The sequence below is a fragment of the Hyperoodon ampullatus genome, assembly GCF_949752795.1.
Source record: "Hyperoodon ampullatus genome assembly, chromosome: 1".
Classification (NCBI taxonomy): Eukaryota; Metazoa; Chordata; class Mammalia; order Artiodactyla; family Ziphiidae; genus Hyperoodon; species Hyperoodon ampullatus.
In genome coordinates this window covers 194,339,368-194,362,720 of record NC_136914.1, presented here as the reverse complement: position 1 = coordinate 194,362,720, position 23,353 = coordinate 194,339,368, and the positions used below count along the sequence as shown (strand labels likewise).

Sequence of the window (23,353 nt, the reverse complement as noted above, 5' to 3'; positions counted from 1 at the left end):
ATATAAAAACAGTTCTCTTTTTTTGTGCTTGTAATTGACTTAATTTATCAGTGATTAGTCAGTTGTATTTCCTTTCTATATAATATTCTGACCCTTAAGAAGAAATGATTATACAAATATTACAGAGTACTCAAAGTAACTAGCTTACTGCGCATATGCATGCAGACTAACAATATGTAAAAGAATATAACCTTGAATACAGTTAGTCTGAAAATAGTTACACTCTTGTACAATCATCTTTATTGATTTGTAAAAGCTGTATACACATCTAAAACCCTGAATTTACTTTGTAAAAATAAATCTTTAGCAATAAATGGCACTATCAAAATCCCATTATTCTCAGGCTATTATGTAGTTATTTACATGCTTTTCAGCAACGGTTGAAAAGAATCTAGAGGACCAAAGCCAGTATATCAAAAAACCCTGTAAATTGCATTTGCAATTATACTGTTGTTTAACCGCTATATGAAAATATGGCTACATGCCTTACATTAATGATAATGTAGCTATCTGTGTTGCTACTGTGTGCTAGCAGCACACAAGGTGCCACTGGTCTCCACTCTGTCATCTGTGCATTCTTTACTGCACGATGCTTTCCCAGTGGACCACCTGTGACAAACTACTTATGGAGAATGATAAAGTGCTATAAAAAAGAGGGACTGGACCCACACCTGTCTCTGCCATCTGGTCTTTTTCTCACTCAAGTAGTGTTGCGTTTTTAGAAAACCATGCCTCTACTGAACATACTTCATATTTGATTTTAAAAAAATCAGTATTTTAAAGTTGGTGAGCTTTGTCAAGGTGTTTTGAGACAGAAACATGAAAAGGTTAAAGGCACAGTAAGAGGGAAGTGAATGCTACATATAAAATATATTTCAAGTCTTCTAGGTTACTCAAGTCCAAAACCCTCTGAATTTGAAATTCCAATAATCAATTTCTGTTTCAGGTCCTTTTTGCTCTTGTAGGGGGGAAGGCAAAGTTGATTGAAGCAGGTGTGGGCCACAGGCAACCTAGAGAAAAAAATTTTTTTTAAAGATACCAAGTCCTAAAACAAACACAGAATGACTGGTAAGCAACTTTCAAAGTACCTTGATACATACATTCAAATCTATTTGACTACAATGAGATGACTCATCCACTCCTTTACTGAACAAATATTTTTGGAGGACCTGCTATGTATTAGGCACCATTCTAGACACTGGGGCTGGGTTTACCAACAAGACAATGTCACTGCTCTCACAAAACTTATATTCTACAGGCATTATTTTTGGAGTCAGACAAATCTGAATTTGAATACCATCTCCTGCACTTTCTGGCTGTGAGACCTTGTTCAAGCGGCTTCATGTCTCCAAATCTCAGTTGCCTCATCACCATCATAAGGCAAACTATTTGAATGGGTGGGAAGATGAAAAGAGCTATCTACATAAAACACCCAGCAGAATAGTGGATAATATAACTGTTACTACTTTTTTAGTCTTGATTGTCAAAAAATAATAAAAAGAACATTTCTGGGACACTTGATACCCATGCTTCTCATGTTGCTGCCCTCAAGGTACAAGCAACATTCATCCTCTGAATCTTTTTGTTCAGCTCTCCCAACCCTCTACCCGATGACACTGTTATCTTTATTCAAAATTCCTACAGATTTCTTAGACCCTTTGCCTCAGTCTTTAGGAACTCCACAGCATCAGAACAGCTGTCGGTGGTGGCGCTGAGAAAGGAAAGGACAGATTTCAGTTCTAATTTATGAAAGCAAGAACTGACAAAGCTCAGGGAATATATGGGGCAGGAGAAAAAAATGATTATAATCAAAGTAGTGTCTACTCAAATTAGCTTTAGAAATTACAAGGAGATTGGGAAAAGAAGTAAGTAGATTAGCATTAACCCATCAACACTACAGAAAATAATTTAAAGCCATCATCGGCATCACTTTCATATGCAAAGAGCACCAGATAAAGAAAAAAAGACTAGCACTAGAGGTATTCCAGCACAAGAACTAATTATAATAGCTAAAAAACTCACCATAGTATTTTAAATAAAAAACACTTTTAAGTAAAAATGAAGGTTAGACAGTCTACTATGAAAAGCAAGCTAGATTCTGGAAGCAACTACAAAGCAGTTGACTTAGCAAAGTAAAAAGCTGATGCACAGGAATTATTATCAGTTTGTATTGGTAGTTCTCAAAATTCATACAGAACCTTAAGCCACAGTCTCTCTTATTTCAAAGCCATGCTTACTCCCAAGATTTTTCTATGAAAACAACTTCAGAATCAAAGAATCCTCTAATTCCAAACACATTATTATTAGCAAAACCTACAGATTAAAAAAATTACAATATGGAAATTTACCAGTTAGTAGAAGTTTCATTCTTTGAGATTTTAAAGTTCAAATCAGCCATTCCTCCTACAGGTACTCTGTCACTTCCTGTAGTAAAATGTAGCAACTTCTTTTGAAGATCAAGAGGAAATCCAAGCACAACATCCCAAAAGTATCTAGAGAACACCAAAGGATATTTATATAAAATGTCTTGACAAAAACCCTGCAGATCAGAATAAAGTAATATAAAGTAAGCTCAAGGGAAACAACTTCCCTTAAAGGTACATAATATGCTTAATGTGAAATTGAGGAATGACAAGCTTCTAATATAAATTAGATTTTTGACTAACATCATTATAAAAATAGTCCAACAGCAGAGAGAACAAAAGCCGTTTTTCTCCTATATAATTTTCCTTATTTTTCAACACAGTGCTATTAAAAGGCTATTTATAAGCATGGCATCCCTGCAATTCTAGAACCAAAGTAATTTTTTTTAAAAAAGTCAAATCTCTATACTTTTGTAGAAACTTAACTTATATTACTTTCTCCTAAGGAGACTGCTAAGTGATTTCATATTTAATATTCTCACATTATTTTCAAGAGATAAAATAAAGCAGTGTGGGCTGTACAGTATTTCAGCTGACTTAACTTGATTCAAAGATTGTAAGTTATGCAAATAAATGAACCACATTCTCTTTCATTCCCTCTTCAGCACCCTCACTCTCAGAAGTAAAAAAGCTCACCGTATAGTCAGGTCGGTTTTCACATAGCCATCATACTGAGTACTTCTCTGCAGGGCGTGCATATCCAGTTCAGGACTTCCACAGACCAGAATTTCAACCTCTTCTGGACGAAGCAGCTGCCAATAATTATTTATCAAAAATGATAAGAAAAAGTGATGATTAAAAAAAGTGAAATTGGAACTATTTTCACTGAATCAAATAACAAAAATCATGACGTTCTTATAGTAAATCAAACCATTTTTGCTAAAGAAAACTCTCCATTTATATTTTTCCTACTAAGGTAAGGTATTTTTACTTCTGAAAGTTTATAAATCTTGTCAAACTGTTAGGTTCCCCCTTTTGCAAATAATAGCAATTAGCAGTTTGCCAGAAAAATAAGCAGATGACTAAGCATAAATCCAAATTACAACTCTTCCCTGAAACCCAGCCTGAAACTCTTTCAGCTATCAATACTCCAGCATCTATTGACATGCCTGGTTCCAACATCCATAAAGCCTCTTGTGTACACTGTAGAGTTTGAGTAGTAGGTTAGTCTGTCTTGTGTTGTTCACTTGTTTCTTTTCACTTACATAGGTTGTCTCCCACCTAAAGAGATTACAATTTAAAAACAGAGACCTGCTATGCTATTTATTTATTTTCCCTCCCTCCACCCCTGTGTCACAGACAAAACTCAATTAGAAATCAACAGGTGCTCCATTTTCAAAGGTACTTTCAATAAACATGTGACAAAGATCACTCTAAAACAAGCTCTCTCCTATGCAAAATAATTCACATTGAAGACCTTGCTCCCAACCCCCCTTATAAAACTGCCTGGAGGTGCAAATGGCTTGATGGAGTGTGCCCAGGGGAGCAGTGTTGAAGAGAAAACTACGCTTTTTCTTATGACATTTCCAACATACTGTTCTCAACAGCAACTGACGCATACTCACAAGGCTAAGAAAAAGTCAAACTAACTGGAGTCCACCATGACTCTGGTGACAAACTACATCCTGTGGTTAAAAGGCAACTCAAAAGTTGCTGAGGGGACCCCTGAAGAGGCAGGAAGCAGTTATAAACCTGTTCCTTAAACAGTAAGAAGGTGTGGCTTCTGCCCTGGAGCTTATTGTTGACTATTTTCTGTGCTTTGCCCCGCAGTATTAAAGACCTGGAGCCCTTGGGGTCTCTTCAGCCACTCTGCTTGAGGAAAATTTTTAAAGCCTTAAAAGCCATAGTATAAGACATAGTGTAAGGTGGAGTGGGGTGGGGAGGGAATGGAGTTGACTGGTCTTTTTTCCCTTTAGAAAATTAAGGCTAAAATGAGAGAACTATTTTTATTTCTAGCTCTGCCTCTAAAAACTAGAAAACTGACTAGGGACTCTGTTGTGAAGTGCCTGGTGTGAGTCCTCCCCACGCGGCACTCTGTGAGCAAGTGAAACAAGACTAAGCACAAAGGAAAAGAAAAGAAAAGAAGAAAAGAGTCTTCACAGGCTGGTAGTCGAAGAGGAAGCCAGAGAGTTTCCAAGTACATGTTGCTGCTGGCTTTGAAATGGAGGGGGGCATGTGAGAGAATCGGAGAGAGCTGGGAGTCACCCCATCCAAGTCTTCAAGGAAATGGGAACTTTAGTCCACAAACACAAGGGACTGAATTCTGCCATCAATCTAAATGAGCTTGGAGGTTTGTATCCAGGCTGTGAGGGAAGAGGACAATACAAGTTGATGATCAATGATTTGTCTATAGACTTCAAGCCATATCTGTGGAACTCTTTATAGCCATGCGGCTGACAGGGTCTTGGTGCTCCGGCCGGGTATCAGGCCTGAGTCTCTGAGGTGGGAGAGCCGAGATCAGGACACTGGTCCACCAAAGACCTCCCGGCTCCACGTAATATCAAATGGCAAAAGCTCTCCCAGAGATCTTCATCTCAGTGCTAAGAAACAGCTCCACTCAACGACCAGCAAGCTACAGTGCTGGACACCCTATGCCAAACAACTAGCAAGACAGGAACACAACCCCACCCATTAGCAGAGAGGCTGCCTAAAATCATAATAAAGTCACAGACACCCCAAAACACACCACCGGACGCGGTCCTGCCAACCAGAAAGAAGATCCAGCCTCATCCACCAGAACACAGGCACCAGCTCCCTCCACCAGAAAGCCTACATAACCCACTGAACCAACCTCAGCCACTGGGGGCAGACACCAAAAACAATGGAAACTACGAATGTGCAGCCTGCGAAAAGGAGACACCAAACACAGGAAGTTAAGCAAAATGAGAAGACAGAGAAATACACAGCAGATGAAGGAGAAAGGTAAAAACCAACCAGAAGAGGGTTTAAATGAAGAGGAAATAGGCAGTCTACCTGAAAAAGAATTCAGAGTAATGATAGTAAAGATGATCCAAAATCTTGGAAACAGAATGGAGAAAATACAAGAAATGTTTAACAAGGACCTAGAAGAACTAAAAAGCAAACAAACAATGATGAACAACACAATATATGAAATTACAAATTCTCTAGAAGGAAGCAACAGGAGAATAACTGAGGCAGAAGAATGGATAAGTGAACTGGAAGATAAAATAGTGGAAATAACTACTGCAGAGCAGAATAAAGAAAAAAGAATGAAAAGAATTGAGGATGGTCTCAGAGACCTCTGGGACAACATCAAACACACCAACATTTGAATTATAGGGGCCCCAGAAGAAGAAGAGAAAAAGAAAGGATCTGAGAAACTATTTGAAGAGATTATAGTTGAAAACTTCCTTAACATGGGAAAGGAAATAGTCAATCAAATCCAGGAAGAGCAAAAAGTCCCATACAGGATAAATCCAAGGAGAAACATGCCAAGACATATATTAATCAAACTAACAAAAATTAAATACAAAGAAAAAATATTAAAAGCAGCAAGGGAAACGCAACAAATAACATACAAGGGAATCCCAATAAGGTTAACAGCAGAAACTCTGCAAGCCAGAAGGGAGGTGCAGGACATATTTAAAGTGATGAAAGGGAAAAACCTACAACCAAGATTACTCTACCCAGCAAGGATCTCATTCAGATTTGACAGAGAAATTAAAACCTTTACAGACAAGCAACAGATAAGAGAATTCAGCACCACCAAACCAGCTTTACAACAAATGCTAAAGGAACTTCTCTAGGCAGGAAACACAAGACAAAGAAAAAGACCTACAATAACAAACCCAAAACAATTAAGAAAATGGGAATAGGAACATACATATTGATAATTACCTTAAATGTAAATGGATTAAATGCTCCCACCAAAAGACATAGACTTGGCTGAATGGATACAAAAACAAGACCTGTATATATGCTGTCTTCAAGAGACCCACTTCACACCTAGGGACATGTACAGACTGAAAGTGAGGGGATGGAAAAAGATATTCCATGCAAATGGAAATCAAATGAAAGCTGGAGTAGCAATTCTCATATCAGACAAAATAGACATTAAAATAAAGACTATTACAAAGAAGGACACTACATAATGATCACTACATAATGATCAAGGGATGAATCCAAGGAGAAGATATAACACTTGTAAATATTTATGCACCCAACATAGGAGCACCTCAATACATAAGGCAAATGTTAACAGCCATAAAAGGGGAAATCGACAGTAACACAATAATAGTAGGGAACTTTAACACACCACTTTCACAATGGACAGATCATTCAAAATGAAAATAAATAAGGAAACACAAGCTTTAAATGATACATTAAACAAGATGGACTTAATTGATATAGTACATTCCATTCAAAAACAACAGAATACACTTTCTTCTCAAGTGCTTATGGAACATTCTCCAGGATAGATCAGATCTTGGGTCACAAATCAAGCTTTGGTAAATTTAAGAAAATTGAAATCGTATCAAGTATCTTTTCTGACCACAATGCTAACTATGTCAATTACAGGAAAAGAGCTGTAAAAAATACAAACACATGGAAGCTAAACAATACACTACTAAATAACCAAGAGATCACTGAAGAAATCAAAGAGGAAATCAAAAAATACCTAGAAACAAATGACAATGAAAACACGATGACCCAAAACATATGGGATGCAGCAAAAGCAGTTCTAAGAGGGAAATTTATAGCAATACAACCCTACGTCAAGAAACAAGAAACATCTCATAAAACAACCTAACCTTACACCTAAAGCAATTAGAGAAAGAAGAACAAAAAAAATACCAAAGTTAGCAGAAGGAAAGAAATCATAAAGGTCAGATCAGAAATAAATGAAAAAGAAATGAAGGAAACAATAGCAAAGATCAATAAAACTAAAAGCTGGTTCTTTGAGAAGACAAACAAAATTGATAAACCATTAGCCAGACTCATCAAGAAAAAAAGGGAGAAGACTCAAATCAATAGAATTAGAAATGAAAAAGGAGAAGTAACAACTGACACTGTAGAAATAAAAGGATCATAAGAGATTACTACAAGCAACTCTATGCCAATAAAATGGACAACCTGGAAGAAATGGACAAATTCTTAGAAAAGCACAACCTTCCGAGACTGAACCAGGAAGAAATAGAAAATATGAACAGACCAATCACAAGCACTGAAATTGAAACTGTGATAAAAAATCTTCCAACAAACAAAAGCCCAGGACCAGATGGCTTCAAAGGCGAATTCTATCAAACATTTAGAGAAGAGCTAACACCTATCCTTCTCAAACTCTTCCAAAATATGGCAGAGGGAGGAACACTCCCAAACTCATACTACGAGGCCACCATCACCCTGATACCAAAACCAGACAAAGATGTCACAAAAAAAGAAAACTATAGGCCAGTATGACTTATGAACATAGATGCAAAAATCCTCAACAAAATACTAGCAAACAGAATCCAACAGCACATTGATAGGATCATACATCATGATCAAGTGGGGTTTATTCCAGGAATGCAGGGATTCTTCCATATACGCAAATCAATCAATGTGATAAACTGTATTAACAAATTGAAGGACAAAAACCATATGATCATCTCAATAGATGCAGAAAAAGCTTTCAACAAAATTCAACACCTCTTTTTTTTTTTTTACATTGCAAAATACTTCATGCATTGATTTATTTGAACAGCTTTATGGAAATATAAAGCACATACTTTAGAAGGCATCCTTTAAGTGTACATTTTAATGGTTTCAGTATATTTGCAGATACACACGATTATCACCACAATTTGTGACGATTTTTGTTACTTCAAAAAGAAACTCATCTGCCCTTTAGCTATCATTGCTAATCTTCTTATCCTCCTCCTCCAATCTCCCAGCCTAGAAAACCACTACTCTACTTTCTATTTCCATATTCTGCTCTTTCATATTAAAAGAATTATACATGGCCTTTTAAGGACTTCATTCACTCAGCATAATTTCTTCAAGAGACAACTATGTGTGAATATTTCCTTTGTTTTATGTCAGAATAATATTCTACTGATTGGATAAAACATGTTGTTTATCTATTCACCTGTTAATGGACATGTGGATGTTTCTCCCTTTTGCTTATTATGAATCACGTTACTATAAAATTCATATGTAAGTTTTGATCAAACATGTGTTTTCATTTTCTTGAGCATGTACCTAGGTGGGACTAATGGGCCATACGATAATTCTAGGTTTAATATTTGAGGATCTCCCAGACCTTTATCCAGAGCAGCTTTGCCATTTTATCTTCATTCCACTCCATTTGAGAGTTCAAATTTCTCTGTGTATCCTCGATAAAACTTATTGCCTCACTTTTTTTTTTTTTTTTGCGTTACGCAGGCCTCCCACTGCTGTGGCCTCTCCCATTGCGGAGCACAGGCTCCGGACGCGCAGGCTCAGTGGCCATGGCTCACAGGCCCAGCCACTCCGCGGCATGTGGGATCTTCCTGGACCGGGGCATGAACCTGTGTCTCCTGCATCGGCAGGCGGACTCTCAGCCACCAGGCAAGCCCCTGCCTCACTTTTTGATTATAGCCATCCTAATTGCTGTCAAGTGGAATCTCACTGTGGTTTTGATTTCCATCTCCTTGGTGATTAATGATACCCAGAATCTTTTCATATGCCCTTGAACATTTGTGTATTTTACTTGGAAAAATGTGTATTCAGATCCTTTGTCATATTTAAATCGACACCTCTTTATGATAAAAACCCTCCAGAAAGTAGGCATAGAGGGAACTTACCTCAACATACTAAAGGCCATATATGACAAACCCACAGCCAACATCATTCTCAATGGTGAAAAACTGAAATCATTTCCACTAAGATCAGGAACAAGACAAGGTTGCCCAATCTCACCACTATTATTCAACACAGTTTTGGAAGTTTTAGCCACAGCGATCAGGGAAGAAAAAGAAATAAAAGGAATCCAAATCGGAAAAGAAGATGTAAAACTGTCACTGTTTGCAGATGACATGATACTCTACATAGAGAATCCTAAAGACGCTACCAGAAAACTACTAGAGCTAATCAATGAATTTGGTAAAGTAGCAGGATACAAAATTAATGCACAGAAGTCTCTTGCATTCCTATACACTAATGATGAAAAATCTGAAAGAGAAATTAAGGAAACACTCCCATTTACCATTGCAACAAAAAGAATAAAATATCTAGGAATAAACCTACCTAAGGAGACAAAAGACCTGTATGCAGAAAACTATAAGACACTGATGAAAGAAATTAAAGATGATAAAAACAGATGGAGAGATATACCATGTTCTTGGATTGGAAGGATCAACATTGTGAAAATGACTATACTACCCAAAGCAATCTACAGATTCAGTGAAATCCCTATCAAACTACCAATGGCATTTTTTCACGGAACTAGAACAAAAAATTTCACAGTTTGTATGGAAACACAAAAGACCCCGAATAGCCAAAGTAATCTTGAGAAAGAAAAATGGAGCTGGAGGAATCAGGCTCCCTGACTTCAGACTATACTACAAAGCTACAGTAATCAATACAGTATGGTACTGGCAGAAAAACAGAAACATAGATCAATGGAACAGGAAAGAAAGACCAGAGATGCACCCACGCATATATATCATGGAGAAAAGACAGCCTCTTCAATAAGTCGTGCTGGGAAAACTGGACAGCTACATGTAAAAGAATGAAATTAGAACAGTCCCTAACGCCATACACAAAAATAAGCTCAAAATGGATTAAAGACCTAAATGTAAGGCCAGACACTATAAAACTCCTAGAGGAAAACATAGGCAGAACACTCTATGACATAAATCACAGCAAGATCCTTTTTGACCCACCTCCTACAGAAATGGAAATAAAAACAAAAATAAACAAATGGGACCTAATGAAACTTAAAAGCTTTTGCACAGTAAAGGAAACCATAAACAAGACCAAAAGACAACCCTCAGAATGGGAGAAAATGTTTGCAAATGAAGCAACTGACAAAGGATTAATCTCCAAAATATACAAGCAGCTCATGCAGCTCAATATCAAAAAAACAAACAACCCAATCCAAAAATGGGCAGGAGACCTAAATAGAAATTTCTCCCAAGAAGATATACAGATTGCCAACAAACACATGAAACGTTGCTCAACATCACTAATCATTAGAGAAATGCAAATCAAAACTACAGTGAAGTATCACCTCACACCAGTCAGAATGGCCATCATCAAAAAATCTACAAACAATAAATGCTGGAGAGGGTGTGGAGAAAAGAGAACCCTTTTGTACTGTTGGTGGGAATGTAAATTGATACAGCCACTATGGAGAACAGTATGCAGGTTCCTTAAAAAACTAAAAATAGAACTACCATACGACCCAGGAATCCCACTACTGGGCATATACCCTGAGAAAACCGCAATTCAAAAAGAGTCATTTACCACAATGTTCATTGCAGCTCTATTTACAATAGTTAGGATATGGAAGCAACCTATGTGTCCATCAACAGATGAATGGATAAAGAAGATGTGGCACATATATACAATGGAAAGTTAGCCATAAAAAGAAACGAAATTGAGTTATTTGTAGGGAGGTGGATGGACCTACAGACTGTCATACAGAGTGAAGTAAGTCAGAAAGAGAAAAACAAGTATCATATATTAACGCATATATATGGAATCTAAAAAAAGAAAAATGGTTCTGAAGAACCTAGAGGCAGGGCAGGAATAAAGACGCAGACGTAGAGAATGGACTTGAGGACATGGGGAGGGGGAAGGGTAAACTGGGACAAAGTGAGAGAGTGGCGTGGACATATATACACTACCAAATGTAAAACAGATAGCTAGTGGGAAGCAGCCGCATAGCACAGGGAGATCAGCTCGTTGCTTTGTGACCACCTAGAGGGGTGGGGTAGGGAGGGTGGGAGGGAGACGCAAGAGGGAGCAGATATGGGGATATATGTACATGTGTAGCTGATTCACTTTGTTATAAAGCAAAAACTAACACACCTTTGTAAAGCAATTATACTCCAATAAAGATGTTAAAAAAATCTTTATTATTTTCCTCAAGACAAAAAAAAACTAGAAAACTTTTTTAAAAAAAAATTTTAAAAGCCTATCTACTAAAATATTTAAGGGATTATTTGTCAATATCATAGTATTACAAAACCTAACTGAAAGCATGAAGTTTTAAACTCACCATTAGGGCATTTGAAGCACACACACTATGAAATCCATAATAAAATGCAGCAAACTGCTTATAGATGGATTTGTTGAGAAGAAAGTCAATATAAAGCTGTACATATTCTGGAAAACAATTTTATATCTGTTAAATAGTAAAAGTAAATGGCAGACACTAATGCGCTTTAATTAATAAATTGTGTTTTAACTTACCTTTCCTATTTTGATTGGTAACTGGAATTTTATCACCACCTGGCTTTAAATTATAGGACTTAATTATTCCGAATTCTTCTTGAAACACCTGATGGGAGATTCCAACACAGCATATTTATTGGTATGGCTAATATATTAACAGACTTCAGTGAACAGGTTTGTAAAATTTAAAAGAAGACGTTTTCCCCCCTCTTCTAAATATACAAACTACAGAATGGCTAGGCTTTTGTGATATTTGTATTAAGAAGAGAGTCGTGTAAGTATTTTGGGGTAAAAAAGTAGGGTCTTAACCCTCTTGAATACAGTTAAATACTTTACTGATGTTAATAAAATTTGCGCGGGCATTTAGGGAAGCACTCAGGTCTTTGGAGCCATGTGGATTACTATAATTTCCACCTCCTGATTATTGTCAGGGGAGTGGAAATGAGAGAGTTTTGGTCTGATCGATTAGCTTCTGCTTCTAACTTCTTGCATTGAAGCGACAGAAGAGGCTTGTTTTTAGAAGCTGAAAAGCTCTGAGAAAGTAACTGAGTCAAGGGCATAGGCCAGGTGCCTGGCAGAGTACCCTCACCCTTGCTGACGTTCTTTAAGCACTTTCCTTGACTGCTCACCTATATGTGTCTGCTTCTTTATCTCTACTTTATCAGGTTAAGATCCTTTAAGATAGGGGGTGGTATGTACTGATCAGTCCTTGTTCATCTTTTCTAATGATGGGTGTATGGTAACAAAGGGTATTTTTCACATATGAAATACCTGGTTAACAGAAAGCTATTTGCCCTTAAGGATACCTGAAATGTTGAATAGAAATCTTCTTCAACATTGCCTTCATATGATAGGAGTTCACTTAATCCATGGGCCAACTCCTATAAAGAGAAATCTGTTATCTGTGTTTTTATATCAAATAGTACTACCCAAAATAGTTAAGCAGATCTACTACAGTTCAGTTACATGTGAGATAAACTCAGACTTTGAAATAATGATAATGTTTGATATATTTTTTTCCAGGGCACAAAATGCTGGTTAATGATTTCTACCATGTAAAAGGCTTGGAAAAATTTATTGGAAAAGGTCACATAAAGGAAAATACCCAGTTATACCCACAGAGGCATAATTCTGGGGTCTATTCTTATTCAGTGAACTAAGAGCACAGTTTCCATCATAATTCACTGCTATCTGTAACATCACTGTTTATGAATTTGCAGTATTTCTCACTTTCAGTTTATATTCTTAAAAAACTCTGTTAATGTTTTAGGATTCATCTTTTAAACATAAAAATACACGGTTCATACATGTTAAGTGGTTTTTACATTTCAGTTACAGTGCCTTCCTCTCCCAAGAACAACTTGAGAACACTGGAGGAAATATTTTCCTACATTGTAACCCATGATTTCCCTGAACAGAGATTGAAAAATAGAAAAACTAAGCCAGTATTTTTAAAAATTTCAGGTTTTATGAAAAAAAGTTTTAATTTATTTTAAATGTTAGTAGAAAATATAAGGAACAGCATGGTTAGAATGATCTTACACACTTTACATATTAAAATTTCCATTCCATTAAACTAAGAAATTTTAAAACAAATCTAGGCTGGCATAGGTTCCGATATGATTTTCATCATTTGTTTCAATTATTAATAAAATTATGGATGCTGAAAATTATAATTCGGAGATTTGCAGTTTTTTAAACAATTCAAGGGACTAGTAGATGAATCTAATGGAAAGTATTTACCATCTTCTTTCAAAGATTAAATTTTTAATGATAAAATACAAAGTCAATTAGGTAGTAAAGTTATATACTCAGATCTGCTTTATTCAGGACTGTAGCGCCTTTTATTCCCAGGCTTTGTATTTTCAAAACCCAATTTCTGTTGATTTGTTGTTTATCTGTACTTAGACTCTTAACTGTAATATGTTATCTCTAAAATATTAATTACCCATATAGTTCAACATCTTTATAATTTTGTAAATGTAAAATTGAGTGTGTGAAGATACAGACTACTGGTTTTACACACTGTTTGAATACCCTGTTATTATTTAATAGAGCATATTTGAGAGTGACTTAAGCAAAAAGAAAAGAGCTATTGCAGTTCCTGATTCAAGGTTACACTTAGCCTCTCCTCCATTCTCAACCAAAACCCTCAAGGGTAATTTTCACAAGGCTGTGTGGGGAAGATTTGGTTGCTGCTGCTGGACAGTTCTGATGCTTTGAGTCATGGATCCGTCTCTATAAAACCAATGGAGTTTTCATTTAACATGGTCATCGAAAAGCACTGGCCTATTAACACTATATTTATTGAAGGCTCCATCATTGAATATTTTGCTTACTTTCTGTATTTTTTGTCCTTGTTCACAGATACTGTGCTTAAATTAAGAAATGTATCACTATAGGTTTCTCTTTGCTTTCCTGTTTACTCTTCTTAAAACACATAGTGTACAAATACAAATGGTAAATAAAGTACTGAATAAAAAAGCACTTAAAACTTTTTTATAGATATATTTTACCATATATGAAATGGGAATTAGGTGTTAATTTATAATAGATGCCATTAATAAATCAATAATCCATTTTTAAATTAAAAAAAATTCCCCACATTCCACTATCCTAACACGGCAGTTTTCTTGCTTCCTTTCAATCTTTATTCATGCATGCATAGAGACTCAGTTTTTTCTACAGTTGATCTCATAGTATATGCACAATCTTGATTCACTATTAAAGAGGCAATATAAGAATATGAAATTAGCTCAGCATCATCTTCAGCTCCATAATATAAAACAACATATTGGTATAATCATTCATAAAATATCCATTATTATTAACTAAAAAAACCTGGATCTAAATGAGTCAAATTCAAATAGTTTTAATGATAAATTAGACAATTTATTGGTAAAAACCAATAATAAAATTAGGAAATTTATTGGTAAAAGATCTGACAAAAACTGCATATATGGGACTAAAAAATCACAGAAATCTAAATGAGAAGGTAGCTCAGCCATTAGTATATATATATTATATACTAACTAGTATATATATCAGTGTATAGATATAACAATAACTCCCACTGTTATACAAATAAGGAAATTAATTGAATCGTCCAGGGCTCATAGGTAGTGTGTGGCCAAAATACAAGACTATAAAGGGCAAATCTTTCAGTTTCTTAAGTAGAGTCTGCTCTATACCTTTTGCAACTTCTTCCAACTACTGAGCTTTATAAAAATATAGATTTAGGCTCTTAATCTGAAAGAATCCAAACCAACTTCCAAAAATGTGTCTGATATCACATGAAGAATGGTTTTCTAATTAGTCACATGTTCTGGAGAGGTTTCTCAACTTTGATAGGAAGGTTCCAACCCTACACCAAACTCATTTGACCATTCAGACACAGAGATATTTAAACAGGCCCTTAATCCACATCCAGGTATTTACTAAGAATATTAAGGGGAATTCTCTGCTGACCAATGGCTACCAAAACCCAGCTGTAAAAAGCATTATTACTGTAGGGGATTTTCAGGATGATGTGTATACTATCCATTCTTCTACTAAATTTTAACACTGGATTAAACTTGATGATTGAAAATCTAATTTCTGAACTGAGGAATGTTCAGAGACAGGCCTGTGAAATTCATTAGTTTTATTCGGGGATGGTGTTGCAGATGTTGTTAACGATATTGCATAGTGACACGTTAATAAGAATCTACAGAAGCAATCAAGTACTAAGTACTTTATTATCTCATGTAATCTTCCCAGTATGGAAGTTTTACTATCCCATTGTTCACATAAAGAAATTAGAGCTCAGAAACATAAACAACTTATCCAAATTCACAGAGCTAATACGTGGCAGAGGCTGGATTCAAATCTCTGCCCCTGACTCAAAGCCTATTCTGCTATGTTAGAGGAACTTAGAAGTGTTGCAAAGCGGGTTATGTGTCTCTATAAGGAAGGAGAAAATTAGACAAAAAAGGAGATGGGTTACAAAGGTAGAGGGAAACCATATTTAAACATAAGAATAGCGTTAGGAGGAGAGAGACTGCAGTAGAAGAGAGATGATCTAGAATTACGGGATAAGATGCTAAATGACTTTATACTTACAGGCATAATTTGACACAGGTCATCAGTGGTAACACTGCAGATGCCTACTGGCATACTTTGGTCATTAGGAACGATGGGAGGGCTCAATAATTTCTTGTAGCAGCAGGGGGGGAAACGAATATCCAAAGTAATGCTGTTATAAACAGCTAGTCCCATAAGCTATGCATACTAAATGTTAAGCATTAACATAAAATCCATGACAACAAATGAGTTTTGAATTATGCATCAGTCTATTTCTTGCATACTTCTTTCAGATCTAACACTGACTTTCTAATTAATCCCACATACTTCCTCTTTCCTTTCATTTATTCTCCCTTTATTTTACATAATATATTGATAATTACCAAAAATCATGTAAAAAGGAGAGGTTCAGGTGAGAGTATTTAATGATTTCCCTAGAAAAGTTTATCTAATATCACAATAGATAGCAATTTCATACATTTCTATAAAGTATTTAACATATAAGAAAATTTTCTAAATTTAAACAAAGATGTAGGTGATTTCATAAGCAGCAGCAATTTATTCAGAACTCACTGCAGAACAACACCGTTGATTTTGGTGATCATTTTGGCTATTTTAAAGCTAAATACAGGGCTTCCCTGGTGGCGCAGTGGTTGAGAGTCCGCCTGCCGATGCAGGGGACACGGGTTCGTGCCCCGGTCTGGGAAGATCTCACATGCCACGGAGCGGCTGGGCCCGTGGGCCATGGCCGCTGAGCCTCCGCGTCTGGAGCCTGTGCTCCGCAACGGGAGAGGCCACGACAGTGAGAGGCCCACGTACCGCAAAAAAAACAAAAGAAACAAAACCAAAACTAAATACAGGTTATATAGAGAGAGCTGTATTGAGTAGGCCTATGGATACACACACGCAGACGTCTACATACACATGCACTACTGATAAGCTAATAGGACAATTAATCTGCCACAGTAATATTTGAAAGACTTATTACTTGGAGTTTACTCAAAGTGTTAAAGTTAAAAAGCTACAAATGTTATATTTATAAAGTTTGCCCAATTGTATTTTGTTTATGAGTTATACAGCAGAATGTAATTTATCCATTTGCTAAAAAAGGTGTTTGAGATCAAATTTCATAATATTTCAACTGTCAAATAAACATTATAATATCAAGTGCTTAAGGAAGTCAAATTTTATTGATTTAAAAGGAAATCTAAATATATGGGCTGGATAAATTATTGAAAACAATTTAAAAGATTAGAAGACAGCCAATATTTTAATTTGCTAAGGCAGAATGAAGGCTAATAATAATTTAAGGAATAGATATGTGATTTTACAGGTAACCATATCAACAGAGACTGAGCAATGTGTTCTAGGGTAAAGATACTGAAATTAAGTTCTAATATATGCCTGTAATTGTGATTATAGCAATAACATTAATAAGCATGATACTAGTGTAGTTACCATTTATGATCATCTACTATAGTGACAAGTTCTAAGCATTTTTCATTAAAAATTACAAAAAAATTATAATCCTGAAGGAAGGTTTTTAACAGATGAGGAAGTAGGTTCATAGGATCTGCTTCGGGGCACTTCCATACACAGAAGAATCATGCTGCATTTCACACTAAATCAAGTTGCTCTGGTTGAAGCAGGGGTGGGGATGTGGGAATTCTGCTGGAGCCACTGAAGTGTCATGTGGTGCAAACAGAGCAGACTTTGAAAACCCTGCACTATATTATGTCGCCCCTACCCTTAGTTCCAGTGCCCCTTTGGTAATTCTACTCCTAAAAAGTTGTTAGACTATGGCTCTTCATGCAATCTTCAAAACATTTTATAATTATTTCTATAGGTTTTACTATAACACTTCTTGTAAACTCCAAGGCCTTAATATTTAAAAATAATTATATTAGAAATACTATACTACTAGAACAATAAATCTTTGGTCCTGAAATTTAGAAACTGGAACTATGTATGGAACCAACTATATTTTCTAAATCATCATACCTGTTACTTCTCAATTTTTTGTTCTCCTCACCTTTGACAGATCTCTCAACCACTTACGTGATCACAATCCACTGTCATCCCACATTTTTGTATATATTATCATGCTGTTTAGGGCATCAATCTTACTTTCTATAGTTTCTTTTGTGTGTGTGAGATAAGTACACATAATAATGAGATAATAGTGGCTATAATTTAATTTTAGATTGTTTAACTTGTAATATACAACATGTAAATACACTTAATATGCTCTTTTGGGTAATGATTGAATAGAAGCTAATGCCTACTGCAAAAAAAAAAAAACACACACACAAAAAGCAAATTCACAATATTACATATACCACTCTAAAAATGTGGTATAAGAGCTGATACTTTATTACAAATATTAGAAAGTCAAAGTATCAGCCAAATCTAAGCCATGATAAGAATGTAAAGTAATGACAAACATATTTATCAGGAAATTCAAATAGCTCCTAGTGTGGTGAGAAGTATCAATGACTCAGGCCTTCAATGAAGTCGAAATATTCAACAAGTGACTACTGGAGATAAGACAGTAAAAGCAGGAGTCTAATAATTGTTAAACGTTCCTTACTGTGGGCTTAGCACTTTGGACCTTTAGATACGAAAACACATACAAAATTTCAGATTAAGTTTACCATCACAAGGTGTGGTTTTCCTCACTACCTTTTCTTCCATCCAGCCTCTCAATTTTCAAATACATTCTTCAGGATTTACTCCAACAAATGCAAGAAAGACAGACATTCAAAGCCCTCCATCAGATGGCTCTTAATTCTTATTTTGCCAGCACCTCCCATAACTCTCAGAGCGCCCTCTGCTCCCATCAAGTTGACCTCCACATTGCTCTGTAACAGGGCCAGCACAACGCTGACTTGTCCCCAGCCTTTCTCCTGGTCTATGTCCTACTCTCTCCAGTCCTGTGTTAATCAAATATATTGGTTCCATTTTAAAATTTGGGAGGAATATACTGAATTGTTTCCTTCTCAGAACTCTTCAGCACTTAATGCCAAATGGTCATTTGACTCTGAGAACTGACTGAATTGGTGGTCATCTGTCTGTCTAGATGGTAAGCTTCTTAAAGGTAGTTTTTTTTCCTTCTTTTAACCTATGTATCCCCAGTGTTTGCTTATTTATTTATTCTTCCCTCCTTTCTTCCACAATTATATTTTTTAGAATTTAAAAATGAATGCAGAAGGCATCCTGTCCAATCTCCCACCCAATGCAGGAATGCCCTCTCCAACACAGCTGATAGGGATCAGAAGATGGCATAGAAATTTATATAATTTTATTTTATTTTATTTATTTATTTATTTATTTTTGCGGTACGCGGGCCTCTCACTGTTGTGGCCTCTCCCGTTGCGGAGCACAGGCTCCGGACGTGCAGGCTCAGCGGCCATGGCTCACGGGCCCAGCCGCTCCGCGGCATGTGGGATCTTCCCAGACCAGGGCACGAACCCGTGTCCCCTGCATCGGCAGGTGGACTCTCAACCACTGTGCCACCAAGGAAGCCCTAGAAATTTATATAATTTTAAAAGACACTATAAAATAATGCCGTATGCTTTAAATGTTCCCATTCCATTCAACTTTTAATTTTTTATGAATGTCCCAGGATTTCAGGCCACATTAAGAGTTAGACTTAATTTCCATACTTTCAATTTAGAAAACTGGGTGAAATAAGCACAAAGTGAAAGAACTAACAGAAAAATAGTTCATTATGAATAGGAAAGATACTATGACTTTTAAAAAATGTCTTAAATTTCTGATAATTTAGGTTATATATGAAATAGGAAATAATATTTATTCTGAGATAAGGTTTTCAGAGAAAAGTGTGAATAATTCAGTCACTCCTTCCAATTAACTAAATCTGCTGATATTACATAGCTATATTACAAAATAATAAAGATTACTGAAAAATCTACTAGTAATTTGACAAGAATGTTTAATCTGAATAAAATGCTTATTAACAGTTTTCCAAAATTCAGATAAAATTCTTAAAAATCTCTAGTCTACTAGCACCTCCTAGTGGAAAGTTTAAAGGATACAATTCCAACCAATCGGAATTCAGAATAGTTATCACATTTAAAGCTGCTAAACCAATGGCAGTATGAATCCTTATGATACGTAAACATGCCTGGAAAATAGAAGCATAATTTCATCAATATGATTGATTTAAAAAAATCAGAGCAGTAAACATGTACATGGCATCTCATCTATTAGAAACAAAACATTTCAGCAATAGTTCTGTTACAAACTACCTTTCATGTTAAAATGTATCAAATACATGTCCAACGAATTTGCAAGAGCACTTTATTGTTCACTGGTATCCTGAACCAAGGGTAGAAACAGGGTAAAAAAGACAGAAACTAAATTAATCAGTTGATTTATAAAAACTATAGTTTTATACTTTATAAGTTATGATCAAAATTAATTTTGAGGATTATCTGGAGATTTCAATTTATCTCTGTCATCTCTATTTCCCATTACCAGAGAGATGCTGTATATACATATATACCAAATTAAGAAAAATAAAGATTAAGAAAAACACTTAAAACTCTCTTTTGAAGAAAAACATTTAATGATACTAAGGATTATATAGGTGTTTTCTCTAAATAAAATCTAAATAAATTTCAAAGGTTTATTTAATGATTCTTATTTATTAAAATGGCTCATTTTTTAATGAAAGAGACTTTGAATATTAGTGAAGAGCAAACTATAGTTCTGTTTTTTAATTTCGAATGTTCTTTTTATTTCAGTGACAAATTTTCATGCATTTGGCTTAGTCAGAAAACATGTGGATACTTCCTTGCAAATACATCTTGTGTAGGATTCCCAGTAAGATAATGAATATTATGCTCATCAATTTGGTCAGTTTAAAAAATGTAACTAACAGTCTTTAAAAAAATCATTCAACATTTATGGTTGACAAAAAAATCTGTAAAATCATAGGCTAAATTAAAAATAAGAGTGACTACTTGAATCTAACAATTAGGGAGAAAACACTTTCATAAAAATTAACTACTCACCATAATCTGGATGAAAAATTTGGCGAATTAGAAGAAGGAACCATTCTTTAGTCAAGCCGCCCATATCCAAACCAGCTTCCCCTACAAACGTAACTTTCAACTTCTTTTTCAAGTCTGCTCTTTTCCGGGTTAACTATTTGAAGAAATTATAAAGTAGAGGAGAATAAAGGGAAGTAAAAACGAAATTAACTTTTAAAATTTTGGAATATGTATTATCTTATTTACAATGTCACAAAACTCCATCCATCCATGCATCTGTCTCCCAACACTGTATTAGTCAGGTATGGTAATAGAGATCAAGGAACAGAATTAGAGAGCTCAGGTAGCTTGCCCAAGGTTACTGTCTCCTAGCACCATATTGTCTCCAAGATTTTAATTTAGCAGAATACAGTACAAAGTAGTTCATTGCCTTTTAACTTGTCTTCAACGCTAAACTTTAAAAAAATCACATAACTAAATCAAATATTATCTTATAATAGCCACATGAAGATCTGGCTAAAGAACTGTACATGCGTGAAGCTCTACAATACATATACATATAATCAAAGTATGTTTGACCCTAAATAGGCCCAAGGTATCCTTGTAGATCAGACTTCTAGATGAGTAATCTGAGGTCTGGAGAAGTTAAAATGACTTGTTACACACCCAACCAGTAAACAAAGGTGGTCTAGAATCTAAGTTATATATTCAGAAACATACATTTAAGTGTTCTATATGAAATTATTTTCTGAAGATTTAACAAGCCACTAGTAAACATATAAAAATGAACATAAGGCTTAATTGTGAATACAGAACTGTTTTTAACTATGGTATCAAAATATAAGCAAGCAGGGCTTCCCTGGTGGCACAGTGGTTGAGAGTCTGCCTGCCGATGCAGGGGACATGGGTTCATGCCCCGGTCTGGGAAGATCCCACATGCTGCAGAGTGGCTAGGACCATGAGCCATGGCCGCTGAGCCTGCATGTCCGGAGCCTGTGCTCCGCAACGGCAGAGGCCATAACAGTGAGAGGCCTGCGTACCGCAAAAAAAAAAAAAAAGAAAAAAAAAAATATATATATATATAAGCAAGCACACTACTGGCATACAGAAACAAAAGATAGCTTACTAAGATTTTAGTAATAAGCCATATTATCAAATTTATTTAAAGCTTTAATCAAATAATACTATTCTGGAATAAATGATCAATACCTCATCAAGAGAATCACTGACCAGATGTGTCCGCCTTACTTTCATATTTAGAAATAACATATTCATATCAGGTCTCTGTCTTCGAGATACTTTATCCACCAGACTTTGCTAATTAAAAAAGAAAGCAAACATTTTCATTTATACTTAAACTATAATCTCATTTAAAACATTTAAACACTTTAGTAAAAATCACTTATATTCTTCTCTTTGCCATCTCTCGTAAACAATTTCATAAACTCAATTATACAAATTTTGATTTATGATAATGCCCTACAATTATTTCATTTGGGGACAATGATAACCGAAGGGGATCCAAAATGGAGGACCTAAAATAATTCATCTTCTTTAGTAAAATAATGTTGCATTACTGTTTCCGTATGTCTCATCTCTTAAATAGCAAAGTTTTCTGTTTAGTAAATACAAACAAAGCGGGAACATTGGAAACAAGGTATATACTTCTGACGATAAACTTGGCTTAAGCTTTTTTAGATACTGGATTTACTCTAAAAGCACAATTAGTCTACTTTTAGCAAGTAATTTTCAACATATTTCAGAAACCATTAACAATGTTCATATCCTTTGTCCCAGTAATTCCACTTCTGGGAATTCTAAACACAGAAAATATTTTATACAGTGAGATGTTCATCACAGCATTATCTATAAGAGCAAAACTTTAGAAATATCATAAGTATGTATCTCTCTAATGAAATATAATACAGCTATCAAAAATGATGGTCATAAAAACTATGTAAATAACATGGAAAATGTTTAGGGAATATACAACTGAAAAAAAAGCAGAGAAACAAAATTGTATATACAATATTGTTTCAACTCTGCTGCCTTTTAAAGATAATATAGGTAAAAACTATCAAAAGAAAATTTCCTAAAATGTTAGCAATAGTTGTGCTTGAGTGATGGAAATATGATTTAAAAAATATAAGGAATATATAAATATCATGCTTGTATATTTAATTTATCTAAATCTTTTTCAGACTACCTCATCCTCCTTGGTAGCAAAGAAAATGAATTATTGTACAGATTAAAGATGAACACTTCAGATATTTTAAATACATGCAGCAATTTGCTTACTAGGTAAAATTTTAATGCCCCAAATCTACATAAGGCTAATTTCATGATTTTGTAGATTACTATAATAATACACTAATTCAGAGCCCTTCCTTATCTCTCCAATATTCAATTATAAAGGCTTTTAGTAGTTTTTATTCCTTCTCTGTGTCCTCTCTTTTGTGCTCAAAGAGA

The 23,353-nt window shown here is 35.3% G+C and overlaps 1 protein-coding gene across 2 annotated transcripts in view; it reads right to left on the bottom strand.

Moving 5' to 3' along the window:
* Nucleotides 1–889: 889 nt before the first annotated feature.
* Nucleotides 890–23,353, bottom strand: part of HECTD2 (HECT domain E3 ubiquitin protein ligase 2) — a gene marked incomplete at both ends in the record, with an annotated part of 78,962 nt that continues 56,498 nt past the window's right edge. For both annotated transcript variants that reach the window (XM_079715666.1, XM_079715667.1), the window contains 10 exons: nucleotides 890–1,010; nucleotides 2,349–2,492; nucleotides 3,060–3,175; nucleotides 11,629–11,735; nucleotides 11,823–11,910; nucleotides 12,611–12,685; nucleotides 15,906–16,064; nucleotides 19,925–20,013; nucleotides 20,906–21,038; nucleotides 22,094–22,201. In XM_079715666.1, the coding sequence (XP_079571792.1) occupies nucleotides 890–1,010; nucleotides 2,349–2,492; nucleotides 3,060–3,175; nucleotides 11,629–11,735; nucleotides 11,823–11,910; nucleotides 12,611–12,685; nucleotides 15,906–16,064; nucleotides 19,925–20,013; nucleotides 20,906–21,038; nucleotides 22,094–22,201 (1,140 nt within the window). The remainder of the gene's footprint in view (nucleotides 1,011–2,348; nucleotides 2,493–3,059; nucleotides 3,176–11,628; nucleotides 11,736–11,822; nucleotides 11,911–12,610; nucleotides 12,686–15,905; nucleotides 16,065–19,924; nucleotides 20,014–20,905; nucleotides 21,039–22,093; nucleotides 22,202–23,353) is intronic.